This window comes from Gymnogyps californianus, chromosome 4 (assembly GCF_018139145.2).
Source record: "Gymnogyps californianus isolate 813 chromosome 4, ASM1813914v2, whole genome shotgun sequence".
NCBI classification, from domain to species: domain Eukaryota; kingdom Metazoa; phylum Chordata; class Aves; order Accipitriformes; family Cathartidae; genus Gymnogyps; species Gymnogyps californianus.
In genome coordinates this window covers 71,420,477-71,436,846 of record NC_059474.1, presented here as the reverse complement: position 1 = coordinate 71,436,846, position 16,370 = coordinate 71,420,477, and the positions used below count along the sequence as shown (strand labels likewise).

The 16,370-nt window shown below is 43.3% G+C and overlaps 1 protein-coding gene across 1 annotated transcript; it reads left to right on the top strand.

Moving 5' to 3' along the window:
* The first annotated feature begins 6,564 nt into the window (after positions 1-6,564).
* On the top strand, positions 6,565-15,298 carry RAB33B (RAB33B, member RAS oncogene family). Its single transcript, XM_050896550.1, has 2 exons — positions 6,565-6,839; positions 12,844-15,298. The coding sequence occupies exons 1-2, from the start codon at positions 6,591-6,593 to the stop codon at positions 13,285-13,287; spliced, it is 693 nt and encodes a 230-aa protein (XP_050752507.1). The 5' UTR covers positions 6,565-6,590; the 3' UTR covers positions 13,288-15,298.
* Positions 15,299-16,370: the final 1,072 nt, after the last annotated feature.

Genomic DNA, 16,370 nt, shown 5'->3' with positions numbered 1-16,370 from the left:
CGTTAATGGGAGGTCAAACTCTTCTCAGACTTGCAGAGTCAGGTCTTGCAATAGCAGAACTTTTCCTTGCAAAACCACAGGACTTTTCCCTGCAAAAATGGAGGACGCGAGGCCTTGCACAAAAGGACAAAGCCCCCAGAGCAATTCAGAAGTCAGAGGTACACTATCTCTGCAGAAACATTGAAAGCGTTTTTAAACTGCCTGTCATTAAACTACCAGGATCAAAAGGACACACCTGGAAACTTTTTGATCCCTTCAGAAAATAACAAGCAACATGAGACAGTCTTAGCCTCACCCTTTTTTCCTAATTTGTTCCTTAACTTAACAGCTCCATAACTTAAAGTCTGCGTTTTTGTGGGACTGACAAGTTAACATACGTATTCAAGGGAAGACAGAAATAACTATTCTTGAAATGCTGAGCAGGTCCAGAGGCTTGCAACTATTTCCAGAATCCCCTTCCTTAGAAACTTCTACATCTGCTAAATAAAAATAACTGTGAACTTAGGCTCTTGTACATTCATTCACTGAACACATCCGAACAGCGTATTAAAAGTACTTGTCCTTGCAAAAGAAGAAAAACAAAAGCTTTTTCAAATGCTTATATAGCAAGAAGCATTTTTAATTTATTCTGTTACTATAAATAAATTCAACTATATTTGCTGGTCTCCAAATATATTAGAAAGGAACATCCAGAAATAGTCTGTGCTGGATGAAATGTAATGGTCTAATCAACATCTTTATCCCTACATATATATCAGAAGTGATGAAATTTCTAGTACCACACTGAAATAGCTCATATAAAAGTGCCTTAAGCCAAGATTCTCCTGAGATCTCCCTGCATGGGAGTTACTGCATTAGCCATCATTTTTTAACCCGTCGCTAATTAAGAAGATCCGCCCTCGTAGCCTACTGTTTCACGGCTGAGGACCTCCAAGGAATTGTATGATCCTCCTTCTCTTTATAGAGAATTTGCAAAGAAATACCGTACCTCCAACTTTCTTTGGCCACATCCCTGTATTTGCCAGAGTGAGGAGCACTTTGGTTCGTGGGGATTTGCAGGAGCGCAGTTCCACCCACTGCAGTGCTAACCAGGCGGCTGCAGCCGCCTTGCCGTGCACCTAGCGAGGGGGAAATGGGAGAGCGATCGGGAAGATGTTAACTGATCTTTTTCCTGTAGCACTGAAAACATCTCTCAAAATTTTGGAAAGTGCTGTTCTGGCTCGTATTTGGAAAACATTGTAACCTAGCACATTTTATTCAGGGCTGGCTTTCTCTGCTGAAAAAGGGCTGTGCACTTCACCTCAGGGCAACCAAGTGGCATAAAATATCCTGAGGTAGAAAAACACCGTGAAAACAGAACACCTCAGTTACTGTGGATCAGAGTTGCGGAGGCATCAGTTATTTACCTTGCTGTAGAATTAAAAGACAGGGCTTTACTGATGATTTTTTTTTTTACTTCAGAATCACTCCTGTGCACTTGTTGCTCTAAGATAAGCACCTTTCACAGTGAGAAGCAGCCATTACAGAAGATGCATGAATCCCATTCAAATACTAGTGTGAATGTTTCCTGCAAAGAAAGCTGGAAAGAAATTTTACCAAGTACCGATAACTTTCGCTGTTTATTGACTTTTCACTCCTGTTTGGAGTTCAATGTCATATGAGTTAATTATCTAATTTTTTTTTACGCTTAAAAAGCAGGAGTGACCTAGTTCGGTGTACTTCTGACTTAACCATACCAAGAATTTCTGTGTAAGAGCTGCATGGATTGATCTAAAAATCCTTCAAGCTATTAAGTGTATTTGTAAGCTGCTCTTACGCAGACACTGCAAAATAATAACCATTCAAAAAGAGAACTCTATAATGTTGTGATATACTTTAAGCTCAAAAGGTGCTTTAAAAACAAATAGATTTTCTACTTTACAGCTGTTGGTAGAGCACTTTAAATCAGTTAGAGGATCAACTTTAAAATAAGAAGTTTTAAGATAATTTTTAATTTACAGGTGATTTGTTCTTATACAAAGGCAGACCTTCAATGGAACAGTTGTGATGCAATTTCTGTTTGTGAAATCCCTCGCCACGGATCAGCCCAAGTCGCGAGGGTGTAAAAACAGGCTCTCTTCTCCCCTTGTTCTTGTAGTCTTCCTTCAAGCTTCCTCTTCCCACAGCAGGCAGGAGAGCAGACTAGCTGGATTTTTGCTCCAGCCAAGCTGAACGGTTATAATTGTCATACCAAAACAACGCTGCATCAGTTTTGCATGGGTTTATGTACCCAAAATTCAGCATGCCACAAACATAAAGCAGGTGTTTACATGAAGCTCTTCATATGTAATCTAGTTTCACGCTGGCCAGGCTCTACCTGATAGAAACACAGCTTGTCCTCCTGGTGAGCTACTGCCAGATGGACTAAATGACGTGTACTGAAGGCCGATGGGCTGGAGAACGAACAGTTTTGACCTTTACCATTAACAGATGTGTAGCATACCCAGCATACATGAATTTTCTGTTATCCTTCAGCTGAAATGTGTGGCTAGCAATTAATTGTTGGTCACTGTTGTCCTGGCTTCGGCTGGCATAGTGTTAATTTTCTTCCTAGTAGCTGGTACAGTGCTGTGTTTTGGATTTAGTGTGAGAATAATGTTGATAACACGCCGATGTTTTTAGTCGTTGCTAAGTAGCGCTTATCTTAAGTCAAGGATTTTTCAGTTTCCCATGCTCTGCCAGCAAGCAGGTGTGCAAGAAGCTGGGAGGGAGCATAGCTGGGACAGCTGACCCAAACTAGCCAGAGGGATATTCCATACCATAGAATGTCATGCCCAGTATATATAAACAGGGGGGAGCTGGCCAGGAGGGGTGGATCGCTGCTTGGGCATCAGTCAGCGGGTGGTGAGCAATTGCATTGTGCATCACTTGTCTTTTCTGGGGTGTTCTTTTTTTTGTTATATTCCTTTTCATTACAATTATTATTATATTATTATTATTACTATTATTCTTAGTTAGTAGTGTATTTTATTTTACTTATTAAACTGTTCTTATCTCAACCCACGAGTTCTACTTTTTTTTTTTCTCCTCCTCCCCACCCCACTGGGAGGGAGGAGGAGGAAGCAGCTGCGTGGTGTTTGGTTGCTGGCTGGGGTTAAACCACGACACTGTGGGACAGGCATCTCTCAGCCTCAACTGGATTTGAAAACGGTGCGTGTTCCGCCTGCTGTTCTGCAGAACAGGATCTTGGCATTTCTGGTCCGGCTGGCAGAGTGCGCGGAATAGAGCAGTTCCGTGAGGAGACAGAGGGAGGTCTGCACTAACTGCCAGCCGCCCTCTCCTTGGGGCCTTTACCCAGTATGTGAGACCCTGGGTCAAGTCCCTGTGACGGGACGGAAAACTGAGATTAGATTTTCCGGATCTAATGCATTTTAGCCATCACCTATTCCTACTTTCCTGCTCTGGGTCTGACCAGACATGCCATTTTGAATCACAGAACACTCTCCTGGGAAAATTTTTGTCACTGAAAATACATTCCCACGAAAAAATTCAATTCTGACAAATTGGAATTTTGTCATGTACACAATTTAGAGATTTAAGCAATCTCTACGCAGCTTAGGAATTCTGGCTGAACCAATGAAGTTTGCACGTGTCTGCCCATGTAAATCAACTGACCTTTCCATCTCCATCTTGCCACAATTTGGAAGGGCAGTGGCATCTGGCCACCAAGCTCAGAACAGAGGCAGTGACTGCTGTCCTCTCGATGGGAAGCCACCTTCGCCCGAAACTCCTGCCCTGGAGGGACAGCTTTACTGGAGGAAGGAGGAATGGGTGGGATGGGTGAGGTCGCCTCGTGTCAAATCACTGATTTCTTACCGATTTGTTAAGGCTGATCAGGAAGTCTTATGACTGGAGTAACAGGGAAGTTCAAAAAGGACAGTTAAAACTCCCCCATGTACTTTTGCTAGCTCAAGCTAAGGCAAGCCGCTGCAAGAAGAGCACGCAAATACTGAGTACCACCACGAAACCTTACGCGAATGAGGAGCTTCATTAACTGCACTCAGGATTTTATTTTGACCCCTGGAAGAACTGTGCATTCTTTTAAGTAAAGAGTCCTTTACTCTTTCAGTAAAGAGCACTTTACTTTCTGTACCCAGAAACCCTGAGCAAAATCTTTACATACTGTCTACATCTGGGACAAGATTTAAACTCTCAGAAGGTATTTACTTCAAGCCCATTCTTTCAGGGGCCAGCTGTGTTCCAGAGCATCCCCGTGAAGGCGGTTCTGCCTGTCTTACGGCTAACAAAACAGAAACTAGGGTGGCTGCTGACAGTATTGAGAGGCAAATTCACGGGCAAGGTGTTGGGGGCGTCAGTGTAAAATTAGCCGAGTATAAAAATCGAATGCCTAAGAATGCCTTCGGCCACTAGATGGTGTACCGATTCTGCCATTTTAAGAGTCCTAGCTGTTGAAATAAAAGATGTTAAGAGCTGTTGAAGAGCTCAGATCTAACTGTAAGTCACTTTGGCCCTCTTGGCATACCTCAGGTTAAACTCAGTTCAATGAGCTGTTGGCAGACCCTGCCCAACAGCTGTTTAAACTCTCCTTTTAGCATGCTAGCCAGAGCCCAAATCAGAGCATCCCCCACTAGAACTGGGATTTCTCTACTTCTTTAATCATTAGGCTATACAGATATGTTTGCTTGTGCTCCCCCTCCTCAGCCAAACACATTTTACATTCTGGCTGCAAAAAGGAGCAATTCTGTAGAAGAGACAGTAAGAACTCAAGGGTGGCACAACCTCCTCGCCTTCCTTTAATCTTACTTTCACACCGAAACAAAATTACTCCTCTTCTTTAACAGAATAAATTATTTGACAGCATGAAGGCAGGCATATTATCTCAGAAGAGGACTACAGGGTGGAGGCACTTCTCTGCAATCTTCCATGAGGTTGGTCCAAGGGAAGGGGAAAGGGAGTAGAAAGAACTAAGATGGGCACTGTAACTGAAGTTGCTCTGAACTCAGGGCATTTTATTTTTTTTATTTAATCTAGCCTATTGTTTTTATATATGAGCAATGACAGGCTGCTCAAAGCACTATCCTTCAACCACATGACAGTTGCTCTATAGGGAGCAATGATTCAAGAATCATTTATTTGTGCAGGCAGAAGCCCCGAGTGGCTGGAAGCACATGTAACAGGATAAAGAGGAGGACTGCCAATGGCTGTTACGAGGTATCTGAGCCAAACCTTAGGAATTTCCAAACCCAGGAAACCTGGCTCAGCTATCAGTTTGCAGGCCAGAGAGCCACTGCGAGGGTAACAGTTCTCTCAATTACTGCAATCTACATTTGCTTTTCAGTGCAGGGGTTAAATTCTTTTAAAAATTTTGGACGTTGCTTAAACTTGATGTCTACACCCTACCTCTCTCCTAGGCTGATGCCCTTGGTGAGTTTATTAACGGATTCTTGAGGCAATGCCGTACTTCCCTTCTTATTGTGAGATACGTCAATCACTTGTGGCCCAAGCATCCCTCTGTCAGGGATGAACTTGCCCCCGTCTCATTACCGTAAACGCCAGCAGAACGGCCAGGCTGGAGCGCAGCCATGGCACGGGGCTTGGCCGAGCTCCGCTTCCCCCTTGCCGCCCGGCAGCACACACGCAGCCTGTCAAGGAACATGGGCAGGCCGCCCCACAGCAACCTCGGGCCTCGGGGAACGGTGAAGTTCATCAGCGCCCGAGCGAGAGGCCTCGGCCGCCTGTGTCATGCCACGCGCCACAGGCCGACTCACGGGATTATCCACAGAGAGTTCTTCCCACGATTAAAAAGAAACCCTCGTGATCTCAGCCTTCCTCTTCTTATTTCGGGCACTCCAGTCAGGCCTCTTGCCTTTGTGTATTTGTAAAACGCTTTACAAACACAACCCCCCGGCGGAGGTGCTCCTCCAGCACTGAGGGGAAAGGCAGGCCGCTCCCGCTGCCCCCACCGACGCCTGGGCTGGCTGCGCGGGTACCCCCTGCTTCCCAAGCCCCGTCCGTGCCCGAGTTACCACCATAAAAGCTGCCGCACCGCGAGCTGCCGTTCCGCCAGCCCTCCCGACCGCCCCCCCCCCCCGCTCGCCCACCCTCCGCGCAGCACGGCCCCGCTTCCCGGCCCGGCGCCCCAAGGCCCGAGGCCGGGCGAGCGGCTCCCCCCGGCGGCGACCGCCGCTCGCGCCCAGCCACCCCTGCGCCCGGGGATTGGCGGAGGGGCAGGGCAGGGCAGCGCCACGCTCTCGCGAGATTTCCCCCCCCCCCCCCCCCCCCCCCCCCCCCCCCCCCCCCCCCCCCCCCCCCCCCCCCCCCCCCCCCCCGCCCCGCGCTGCCGCTCCCAGCCGGTGGGCGGGAGCAGGGCGAGGCGCCGTGACGTGACGTGGCGCGGCGCGGCGCTACCGGCGGCCGGCAGCGCGCGCTGTGGGCGGCCGTTTCTCCCCGGGGCGGCGGTTAACGGGCGGCGGGGCGCGCGCCCGTCCGCCGCGCCGGAGGGAGGAGCAAGGAGGAGGGGGGAGAGCCGGGCGGTCGCGGTCGCGGTCGCGTCCCCGTCGCCGAGGCGGTCCGCCCGGGCCCCCGAAGCGATGATGGCCGCGGCGGCCGACCTGGAGTCCTCGCTGGAGCTGAGCCTGACGAGCAGCGGCGCGCTCCCTGGCGGGCTGCCCCCCGCGCGCTCCCGCATCTTCAAGATCATCGTCATCGGGGACTCCAACGTGGGGAAGACGTGCCTCACCTACCGCTTCTGCGCCGGCCGCTTCCCCCAGCGCACCGAGGCCACCATCGGCGTGGACTTCCGCGAGCGCGCCGTCACCATCGACGGCGAGCGCATCAAGGTACCACCGGGACGGGGCGAGGCGGGGGGGGGCTCGCCGCCCTCCCCGCCCCCGTGCTCGGCCCTGCGAGCCCCGGGCAAGGCCGCCGGCGTTGGGAGCGCTGCCCGCCGCGGCCTGGTGCTGGCCTCCGTCCGCCCCGCGGGCAGCTGCCGGCGGCCCGGCCGTTTTGGGCCTTGCCCGGCCGCAAGGTGCTGGGGCGGCAGGAGGGGGTGCACCCACCGGGCCCGGACCCAGCTGCTGACAGGCGGGAGCAGCCCGCGCCTGGCACAGGGCTCCGGCGTCGCTGCAGGCAGCAGCTGGGAGACCAGGAAAAGCGGGAGAAGAGGGAGATGCGGGTGCTGACGGATGACAGGCTGGGGCCGGTGAGTCTCTGCCAGCACCCGAACAGCTTACCTCCAAAGGCCCGGGCAGCCAGCAGGGCTGTGCGCGGTTGGAGTGAGGACTGGGCATCCTAGCCTCCCCTGCCGCCATGCCACTCGCAGGTGTGGTGCTGCACGGTAGGGTTCTGGGGCTCTCGTGTCACACTTCCATACCCCAGAAGTTTGGTAAAGTTCTGTTGCATAGCCGGTAGCCTCAGCTGTATCTGCTCTGCAACTTTGTTTAAAACTGTTTTGCCTTGCTCCTATTGGAAATGTAATTCCTATGTAGGTTTCTATGATGATGAAAAATTCCTACCGTAGGCCAAACCTTTGCTCAGCTTTTGGCAGGTGTTAATAATTTCTCCTTAAAATGGAATTCTAGGTAGAGCTCTTATCAGTATTTTTAGTGTTGGCTGTGCCTGGTATCAGCAGCTTGTTGCCCCCTAGGAATTCTCCTTCGGTGTTTATCAAGGATCACACTTAATTGGCTTGACCTTCAAGTCCACAAAGCTATGCAGATACCACTGTTAAGAGCATTTTGCTTTACAAATGTCCCGTTAAGAATCTGAACGTTGTTCAGGAGTGAAGTGCTGCATCAGTGACGGCAATGTGTTACAACTTTTGATTTATTTTTTTTTATTATTTTTTTTTTTAGGATTCTGTTAAGATTGCGGCATGTTTAGGCAAATGTGGTACAGAACTGGACAGTGACAGGTTGGATACTTAGCTCACATTTGACCGTTGGTTTTTACTCTGATTATAGGTTTAGCTAAAGCTTAGTCCTACAAAACTAAATTTAGTGAAAAATTGAATGGGAGGCAAAAATGTTCTTTTGCCTTCTTTGCACTGTAAATCAAATTTTAAAAGTATATGAAATATACCTAGTCTGCCCGGTAGATACATAAATGCTAGTGGTGATCCTAACAGTTATTTGCAGATTAGACTACTAGCTGCTTACAAATGCAGTTTGTTTACAAGGAATAACATGGTTTTAAACAGAATCCCCTTCTACTTTTGTATTACAGTTTGTTTCTGTGAGCAAAGTTTAATAATGTGTAGAAAAAGGGAGTCACAGTAGTCTTGGAATTGTACTTTTGCATTTATTATCACCAGGCTTTCTAATTACAGCTTACAGTCATGTAGCTGAAAGCTGTAGTTTTTCCTTGCTTACTTACTGATTAAAGAAATTGCGGAGGGCATATAAGTCCATTTGGTTTCCTTCTCATGTGTTTTTTTTCACCTCATAGCCTTCTTTTTAACTAAAAAAGAAAAATGAGTAAGAGTCTTTGTTACTCTCTTTATAAAACCACTGAATAGCACTTCTTTGGCTGATAGCTGAGATTCTGTACTCCCTGGTCTGTTGCTGTCCATGATGGAGGAGAGAACCTCTTGAGGGATATTTTCTTGTCAGCACCATCTTATTGACTGGCATTTTCACTACCTCTGGATTATGCCCGGCAGCAAAACAGCCTCCTTGTTGGAGGGAAGTGAAGAAGAATACAGCCTAATCTACAGTTCTGAGGTGCTTCACATAGGTTATTGTGCCAGTTTGTTATGTATGTTGTGGTAGGTTGTTTTGCTGCGTTCTTGAGAATATTACCTGTTGAATATACCAGTTCTGGTTGAGGGAGGTGGAGAACTGAAGGAGGCTCTTTTGAGACACATTGTTTTCCAGGAAGTTCTGTTTCAGCTTTAAAAGTAATAAACTTTATCATTATGGCCGGGACTCTAGCTCTTAGGGGGATGCTGTGTGTCATCAAGTATGCACCAATTTTTGGGTTTTTGCCACCTCCTCTCACTCATCTTCACCTTTCTTGCTTGTAGCAGTGAGCTCCAGCAATGCCTGTTGAACCAGAAAAGAGAGAAGCTCAGATGAACTGAATTACTGCTGTTCTTGCTGTGCCCTGAAGGGAATTTTTCCTCTTGTGTTGAAGGAGATTTATAAAGTAGTGTCTTCTCTTTCTCTCTCCTCCCCTCCCTTCCCCCAGCCAGCTGGATGGTCATTCTTGTGCTGCTACAGTACTGAGCATTTCCCTCGCAGCTGGAAAAATGCTGTGTCATTGGCAGGAACACAAGCACAGTTCTTCTCGCCGGGGGTCTCCCACACAGTAATTGTGTAGAATTCCAAGACACAGGGACGAGTGTATTCCTTTGTAGCTTGTACAGTAGGCTAACAGCTTCGTATGAAACACTGATGCCTAGATGTGATGAATAAATTAAAATTTTCAACAAATGAATTTTTTGCATTCTAAATTTTCCTCTTCCTACATTGATCTAAGCATTGAAAATCGAAGAAAACGATGTCACTCGTTACTGATCTACATTAAAAGAGCAAAGGATACAAATGAAATTCAAAAAAGAAAGTCCAAACATCATGTTCTGTACCTTTGAGCTCTTCAAGTTGTTTTCCCCACATCTTGTAAAAGGAGACATAGTTTACCATTTTATCTTTATAAAGGCCAGTTACATTTTTACCAGCGTGTTATAAACCATGCATGCTAAGGGAGTCCTTGTTTAGAAAACAGCCTTCCTGGATCCACAAAAAGGAGTCAGAAGGTGGGAGGTGATAGCTGAGTCAATATATTTGAGTACCATTTGTCTTTCCTAGGGAGTGTGACAAAGTGATTCTGTCCACGTTTTTATTAGCTGAATTATGCTGTTAAACCAAACTTTCAAATCACACATTTTAAAGGGCTATTATAAAAAATGTGCTTCCTAGTATTGAACTAATAATGAAACAGTAATCTTAATGTTAATTCATCAGTGCACATCTATGTGAGCATTTTCAGTGTTGTTTTTCAGTAGAGCAAATATTTGGGGGGGGAGTGGGTGGGTGGCCAGAAATTGAATGGTCTACTCAAGTTCACCTGGTAAGAGGAAAAAAGAAACTTCTAAGGTGTGAAATTTTCAATCTTGCAGAAGGATTTGCCTCTCAGTGCAAATGATTCCATGCCAAGAATATTAACATTTTTAATTTGAGATAATACCCTTCAAGCTTGAAGCTGCATGTAAATAAAATTTAGGAGGAACTGTAGTTTAAGCTTAACTTGGAAGATATGTAAACCTTTAATTTAATTTCCCCTTCTCTACCCAAGGCAGGCAATACACTTGCGGATATGTGCTTGACTGAAGCATGACTGATTTCTGCTCTGTGAATGAAGTGGGGAGAGAAGTGTAAGCTCACAGCTGCCTGTGAAAATGAGCTCCCTCTTTAAATTAATTTGATACAGCATTTTCCAAGATTATCTATAGTGATTCCTTAACATTATGTTGTCTGAACATAAGGATTACTTCAGTCTGCGCTTCTTTCTTCTCTCTTTAATTTGTCAAATTCCAAATGAATGAAAATTTTCCATGAGTCTCCTGACTTCATAATGTTTTGTAAGTGCATAGAACTAGAAGTATCTCTCATCTGGGTAGGTGAATGAATCTTACCCAAACTTAGGTGCTTATATTTAATCTGATTGTCTAGACTCCGTTAACAGACCATGGAGATGCAGTCAATTGTGTTTAGAGAGTAATACCATTGGCAAAAAGTGGGTATTTGCTCTAAAATGAGATGGATTGCAACTGACTGTTTTCTGCACTCAGAGGCTAGGGCGAGGGCGACTTGCCTTCCTTTTCTTAATAATCTTAATGACCCTTTTAGAAGCAGCACGTGGATCTTTATAAGTCTGTGGATCAGAAGCTGCAGATAACTGGACTAGACTACAGAAGCCAAGCTGTTCTGATGTTCTCCTGTAAATTCTCAGTTCCCCTGATGAAACCAGTAACTGCCATTTCCACCTGCTCCAGTCTGAGGTTTTATCGAGGATGGGTGACCAGGGTTGAACAATACTGCAAAAAAAGTCACACCATCCTGAAACATCACTTACTCTTTTTCCTTCGCTCTGTCACACTAGTGATTCATGACGTCCTGTGATTGACTCGTGTATCTGAATCGTCATCTGTTTTAATAATTTCCAAACTGATGAATCCTGCGCTTATAGGAAAAGTCTTTGTTGTTAGTCACTGTTATCAAGACTTTGCATCTGCTTCTATTCAGTTTCACCCTGTTTCTACTGTTGCAGCTTTCAAAAAAAATTTTATGTGATACTGTAATCCTCCTCTCTGTCAGTGATGCCTCTTAGCTTCTTGCCATCAGCAAATTTCCCTGGCACTTGGGTTTCCTTTTTTTTAATATCAAAGTCACTGGTAAAAATGGTAAACAAGGCAACTTTCAAGACACTTGCAATTTCTAAAGAAGTTTTACTGAAACATTTGGATCAAAGGAATGCAGAACTATGGCAATGGGAGAATAATTTCATCAAAGGAAGATAACGGCTGTACCTTCATGAGAACAGATTGAATTCTAAATTTACCTTCATCGTTTACAGAATGTTTAATATTCCTTGAATTCTGAGTCTGAAGAAAAACTCTCATTTCCAGGGAGGAAACTAATCAAACCGCCTCAGCCATCAGGGATCAGCTGTACAGGACAGACAGGAATCTAGAACTCAGCTTTGACCCCAGAAATATAATGTTGTTTTTCAGTGTTAACACCATCGCTAAGGTGTGTGTGATAGAGCCACACACTAGTTTATTTCTTACAGTGTACAGTTAATCTAGCGTTGTAGGTGAACTGGCTCTGGCTGCTGTATATTGCAGTCCCATGTCTCTTGGAGAGCAAGTTTGTTAAAATATCACTGTGTCCAATAAGTGCACAATTCTGTAGCGTACTCTACGCATCTGAGGACTTCAAACTTCCATTATGCCAGGATAATTGATGCATTTAAAATTTTTATTAGTTGTTGCTTACATCTGCTTGTGCTTCGAGGGTTGTTTTGTTTTGTTTTAATCTGTACCTGAGAAGTTTGAAAGCATTTCAGTTCTGAATGTCTTTTTGTCTGTTACGCTGATTAGGCTTCAAACAAAGATGTTCAGTCTATTTGGGATAGAATGATGCGTACCTGGAAAAAATAGTAGCATGTTAAGCTAACAGGAGGTTTATGCATTCCCCCCCCCCCCCCCCCCTTTTTATGCATGCTTTGATACTACAAACCACAGTATGGTCCTAGTTTAAGCATCAAATAAGCTTAAGTTAGAGGTTCATCACAGGAGGGTTTGATTCCAATAGATACACTGCAGAGAAAGATTTCTTTGTCCTGTTTTTGTTGGTGGTGTTATTCATGCATGGTTTGATTTCTCCCTACTTTTATATGGTACCACAACAGGCAGTTAACTTCATGCTAAGAACAAAACTTTGGGGAAGATGACAGTATTTTTGGCAATAAAAAATCATGTCAGCCAAGAGTTGTGCTGTGAAATGTTGTTTTTTCAAATAAAAGTGCTATTGCCAAGACTTCAGGATTTGTTTTTGTAAAAATCTTACAAAACACATGCTCCAATAAACTTCCAGAAATTCATATTTGTGATCAAGTTGCATCATCATTTCTTCCAGGCTTCAATTGTGAGCAGCTTTGAAAGCAAAAGTTTCTGAAATTGTGTAAAAGCAACAGTTTTCTTCAGCACAAACTTTTCAGTATGATTAATTCAGAAGAGTGGATTTCTGTGATCGTGTGACTTCCCTACCTACAGGTGATTTGTATTATTTTCCAACATGAGTAATAAAACATTTTTTTCTCTCATTGTCTTTCCCTTTTCAGATCCAGCTGTGGGATACGGCAGGCCAGGAGCGCTTCAGAAAGAGCATGGTGCAGCACTATTACAGGAATGTACATGCTGTTGTGTTTGTATATGATATGACAAACATTGCCAGTTTTCACAGTCTGCCGTCATGGATAGAGGAATGCAAACAACACCTTCTTGCCAATGATATACCACGGATTCTTGTTGGAAATAAATGTGACCTGAGAAGTGCTATTCAGGTGCCCACGGACTTGGCCCAGAAGTTTGCTGATACTCACAGTATGCCATTGTTTGAAACCTCTGCCAAAAACCCCAATGACAATGACCATGTGGAGGCCATATTTATGACACTGGCTCACAAGCTTAAAAGTCACAAGCCATTAATGCTTAGTCAACCCCCAGATCGCGATGAAATACATATAAAGCCTGAACCAAAACCTGCCATGACCTGCTGGTGTTAAATCACACGATTATCAGCTGTCACCTTGTCTTGTTTGCAAATGCTTCAAAATTATGATCTTGGCAAAGTTCCAGGTTTTGGTAGCAATTATAGCGAATATCTTTGGCACTTTAATGTGGTTTTTTTTCTGGTGTAGATGTGCCCATCTCATGTTCTTGCACTTTGTAATTGTACTTTCTGAATTACTGAAGTTTCACTATAAATATACGGGAAAGTAAACTTTCAAGTGAAGTTTTGACAAAGCAGTTCTACTTGAGCTCTTGCTGCCTGAGATTGTTTTCATCACTTGTGGTAAGGTTATAAATAGTAAGCCAGTTTACTAACATTTTTGGTTGCTGCTTGCATTGGAATAATGTAGGAGAAAAAGTGTTCTGTGACAGCCAGATGGCTTGATTTTGGGGTCAGTGAGTGGGGAGATTTTTGGTATATGAAGGAATATTTGGTGACTGCTAGTAAATTGCTAAGCAAGTACCTTTTTATTTTAAAAACAAAACCCAGGACTGTCAGATAAAGTTTGGGCTGTCAGTGTAGGTGCAAACTGCTAGCTTTGGCGTGTCATTCCACAGTAAACTTTGTCTGTTTCTTCATGGCAATGGTGAGGGAATTGACAAACTTGTCCCTACCTCTAGACAATTATTTGATACTTAAGACTTCATTAATTTTTCATAATTAGCATGTGAAACTAAACTATGCATTCCTTCTTATGGAAGGTACTGTAGCACAGGATTTGGGGTAAATTTGGGACTATAACTGTCCATAACTTCTCTGACCTTACTAAAACTTCAGTGAGGACTTATTTCTAAAGATGTCCCAGGGTAAGTAAAAATGCTTAAGTAAATAAAGGACTGAGTGAAGTTGGCAAAAGCATACTGGTTTTCAAAGCGGTTTCAGAGGATTTTAGTGATGATAAATGCTTTTCAAGTATCTTGAAAAAGTTTTTTACAACCAACTTGATAACATATTTTAGGGACGGAAATGCTTAGGACAAAATGTTAGGAATATGGGACTTCCTCAAAATACTTTTGAATACAAAATAAATTAGATCTTGAAATATGGAGAAAATCTGCCAAATACATCATCTGTTACAGATTTTTGAGGTAAAACCTGCTTGTGTAATGTCATGGCTGTATGTGGGGCATCCTTGGCATTGCTAATGTGAGTTAGTCATGTGTTGGGTCAGATGAGAGAAATTACTCCTCTAGAACCGTCTTCTTCTGTGTTCTCATAATTGCAACCGTTATTTCAGTTCTGTCTGAAGGTCAAGTTTCATAATAAAAATGGTGCTAGGTTGCATGTAATTACATAAAGCAAAATGTAAGCCATAGAACACAGTCTATGACTTCATTCATATGCCATGTCAAACAATGTTTTGTGACTTAGTTTTTAAAGGAATTGAAGTAAAAATGAAGATTTTTTTTTTTTTTTTTTAATTTGCAATGTGTAGTGTGTGATGCTGATTGGAAACTAAATGGAAGGGCCAGTTCAGAAGCTGCCACCCTAGTGATCGTATTAGAAACAAATTATTGAAACAGGATAACTAATATTATTTAAAGTATTACAATTAATAAGGTGTAATTCTATTGCAAGTTATACTGACAAAAGAAAAATGCATTGACTTTTTTCTAGATTTAGAAAGAGCATTCAGTTTGGTCTAATATGATTAAGATGTTGAAAAAGAATCTAAACAAAAGGTAATATTTTTTTCCTGTATAAAGCTGCTACAACTGTGACAGTAATTTTGTTTAGGAAACATTTGTAAAAGGGAAGTTTTGTATTCACTCTGAACCTTACATGACTAGAATTTGGTTTACGGTCCTTTTAGAAACAATCAGCTTTTTAACACTAGTGTCCTTAATGATTTTTTTAAGAAAAGGATTGATCTTAAATTTATGTGTATACTATTGTAAATAAATATGGTTTACAGTCCTCTTGGACAATTTGTTTTTCACTCATGTCCTTAATCCTTTTTCCCAAAAGGATCCATCTTAACTATTTGTATCATAAGTATGTCAGCAAACTTTTTTTTTTTTTTTTTTTTTTTTTTTTAATTAAACAGAATGAAGAATTCCAAAGTCAGTCAGTCAGGTTGGGGGTTGAGGTAAGGAAATTATGTAGCTACAACGTTACTGTTAAATTTGATATCAAACATCTGCAAATCTGTTAAGCTTTATTTGAGTTATTCACAACCTGTAAATAAGGGCCCTCATCATTAAAATTGCGTGGAAACAATGTTTAAGTATGTAATTTCATCTTCAGCACAAAGCATGTTTTAATGGTTCTGGCATAAAGGTAATGTGGTCATGAATGCAGGATTCAGTATGCTTCCTGGCTTTCAGTGGTAGTGTTCTGCCCACAAAATTGATGTCAAAAGTACTGAATACTTTGTATATGTATTTTCACTTTACCAAATTGTAAAGTTGGGTTATTTTGTATGTGTTGGGGTGAGGGCAAGACACAATCCCAGAAACCTAATAAACTGGCTTTGCCACAAACTGTTATCAGTTGTTTTCAATAATTATACTAGGAATGATGACATAATTTCTTATGATAAAATCCATTAAAAAAACTATATTAGTTTCTAGTTTGTGTGTGTGTGTGGGTGACCATTTTGTGAAAGACTGTCACAATACTTGGACTACTGTCAATGCTTTCTTGCGATGGCTCCGAGTTGTTTTGAAGCATCTGAAGCACCCACGTGTTGATTCAGAGGCATGTTCGGGATTTATTTCAGATTCCAGAAGAATGGGAAATGATACAACAGTTATAAAACGAGGAATTACTGACCCTTGAATGTGTGTCAAGACCATAAAGGAGTCTTCTCCATTAGGCTTCTCTTAGTCTCACTTCATGTTCAGAAATAAAAGTTCTTAACTTCACATACAGGTGGGACTTCTTGGTTGTCTCAAAAGTCAATCTTACAGGTTTCCATATATGTACTCATGCACACGTGTGTGTGCACACACAGAGCAAGGCTTCTCTTCCAATTAAGCTGGCGCTTTGGTAAATATATAGTACTTTCCCCACCTTGCAAATCATTTGTGTTATATACTGTTTCACTACTGTCCTAGTTATGCTCCTCTTCTA

Bases quoted from the DNA above. Each gene is read 5' to 3' on its own strand.
- RAB33B (XM_050896550.1), top strand. From the start codon at position 6,591: ATGATGGCCGCGGCGGCCGACCTGGAGTCCTCGCTGGAGCTGAGCCTG. The intron at 6,840-12,843 runs GTACCACCGGGA...TTCCCTTTTCAG, and splicing joins TCGACGGCGAGCGCATCAAG to ATCCAGCTGTGGGATACGGC.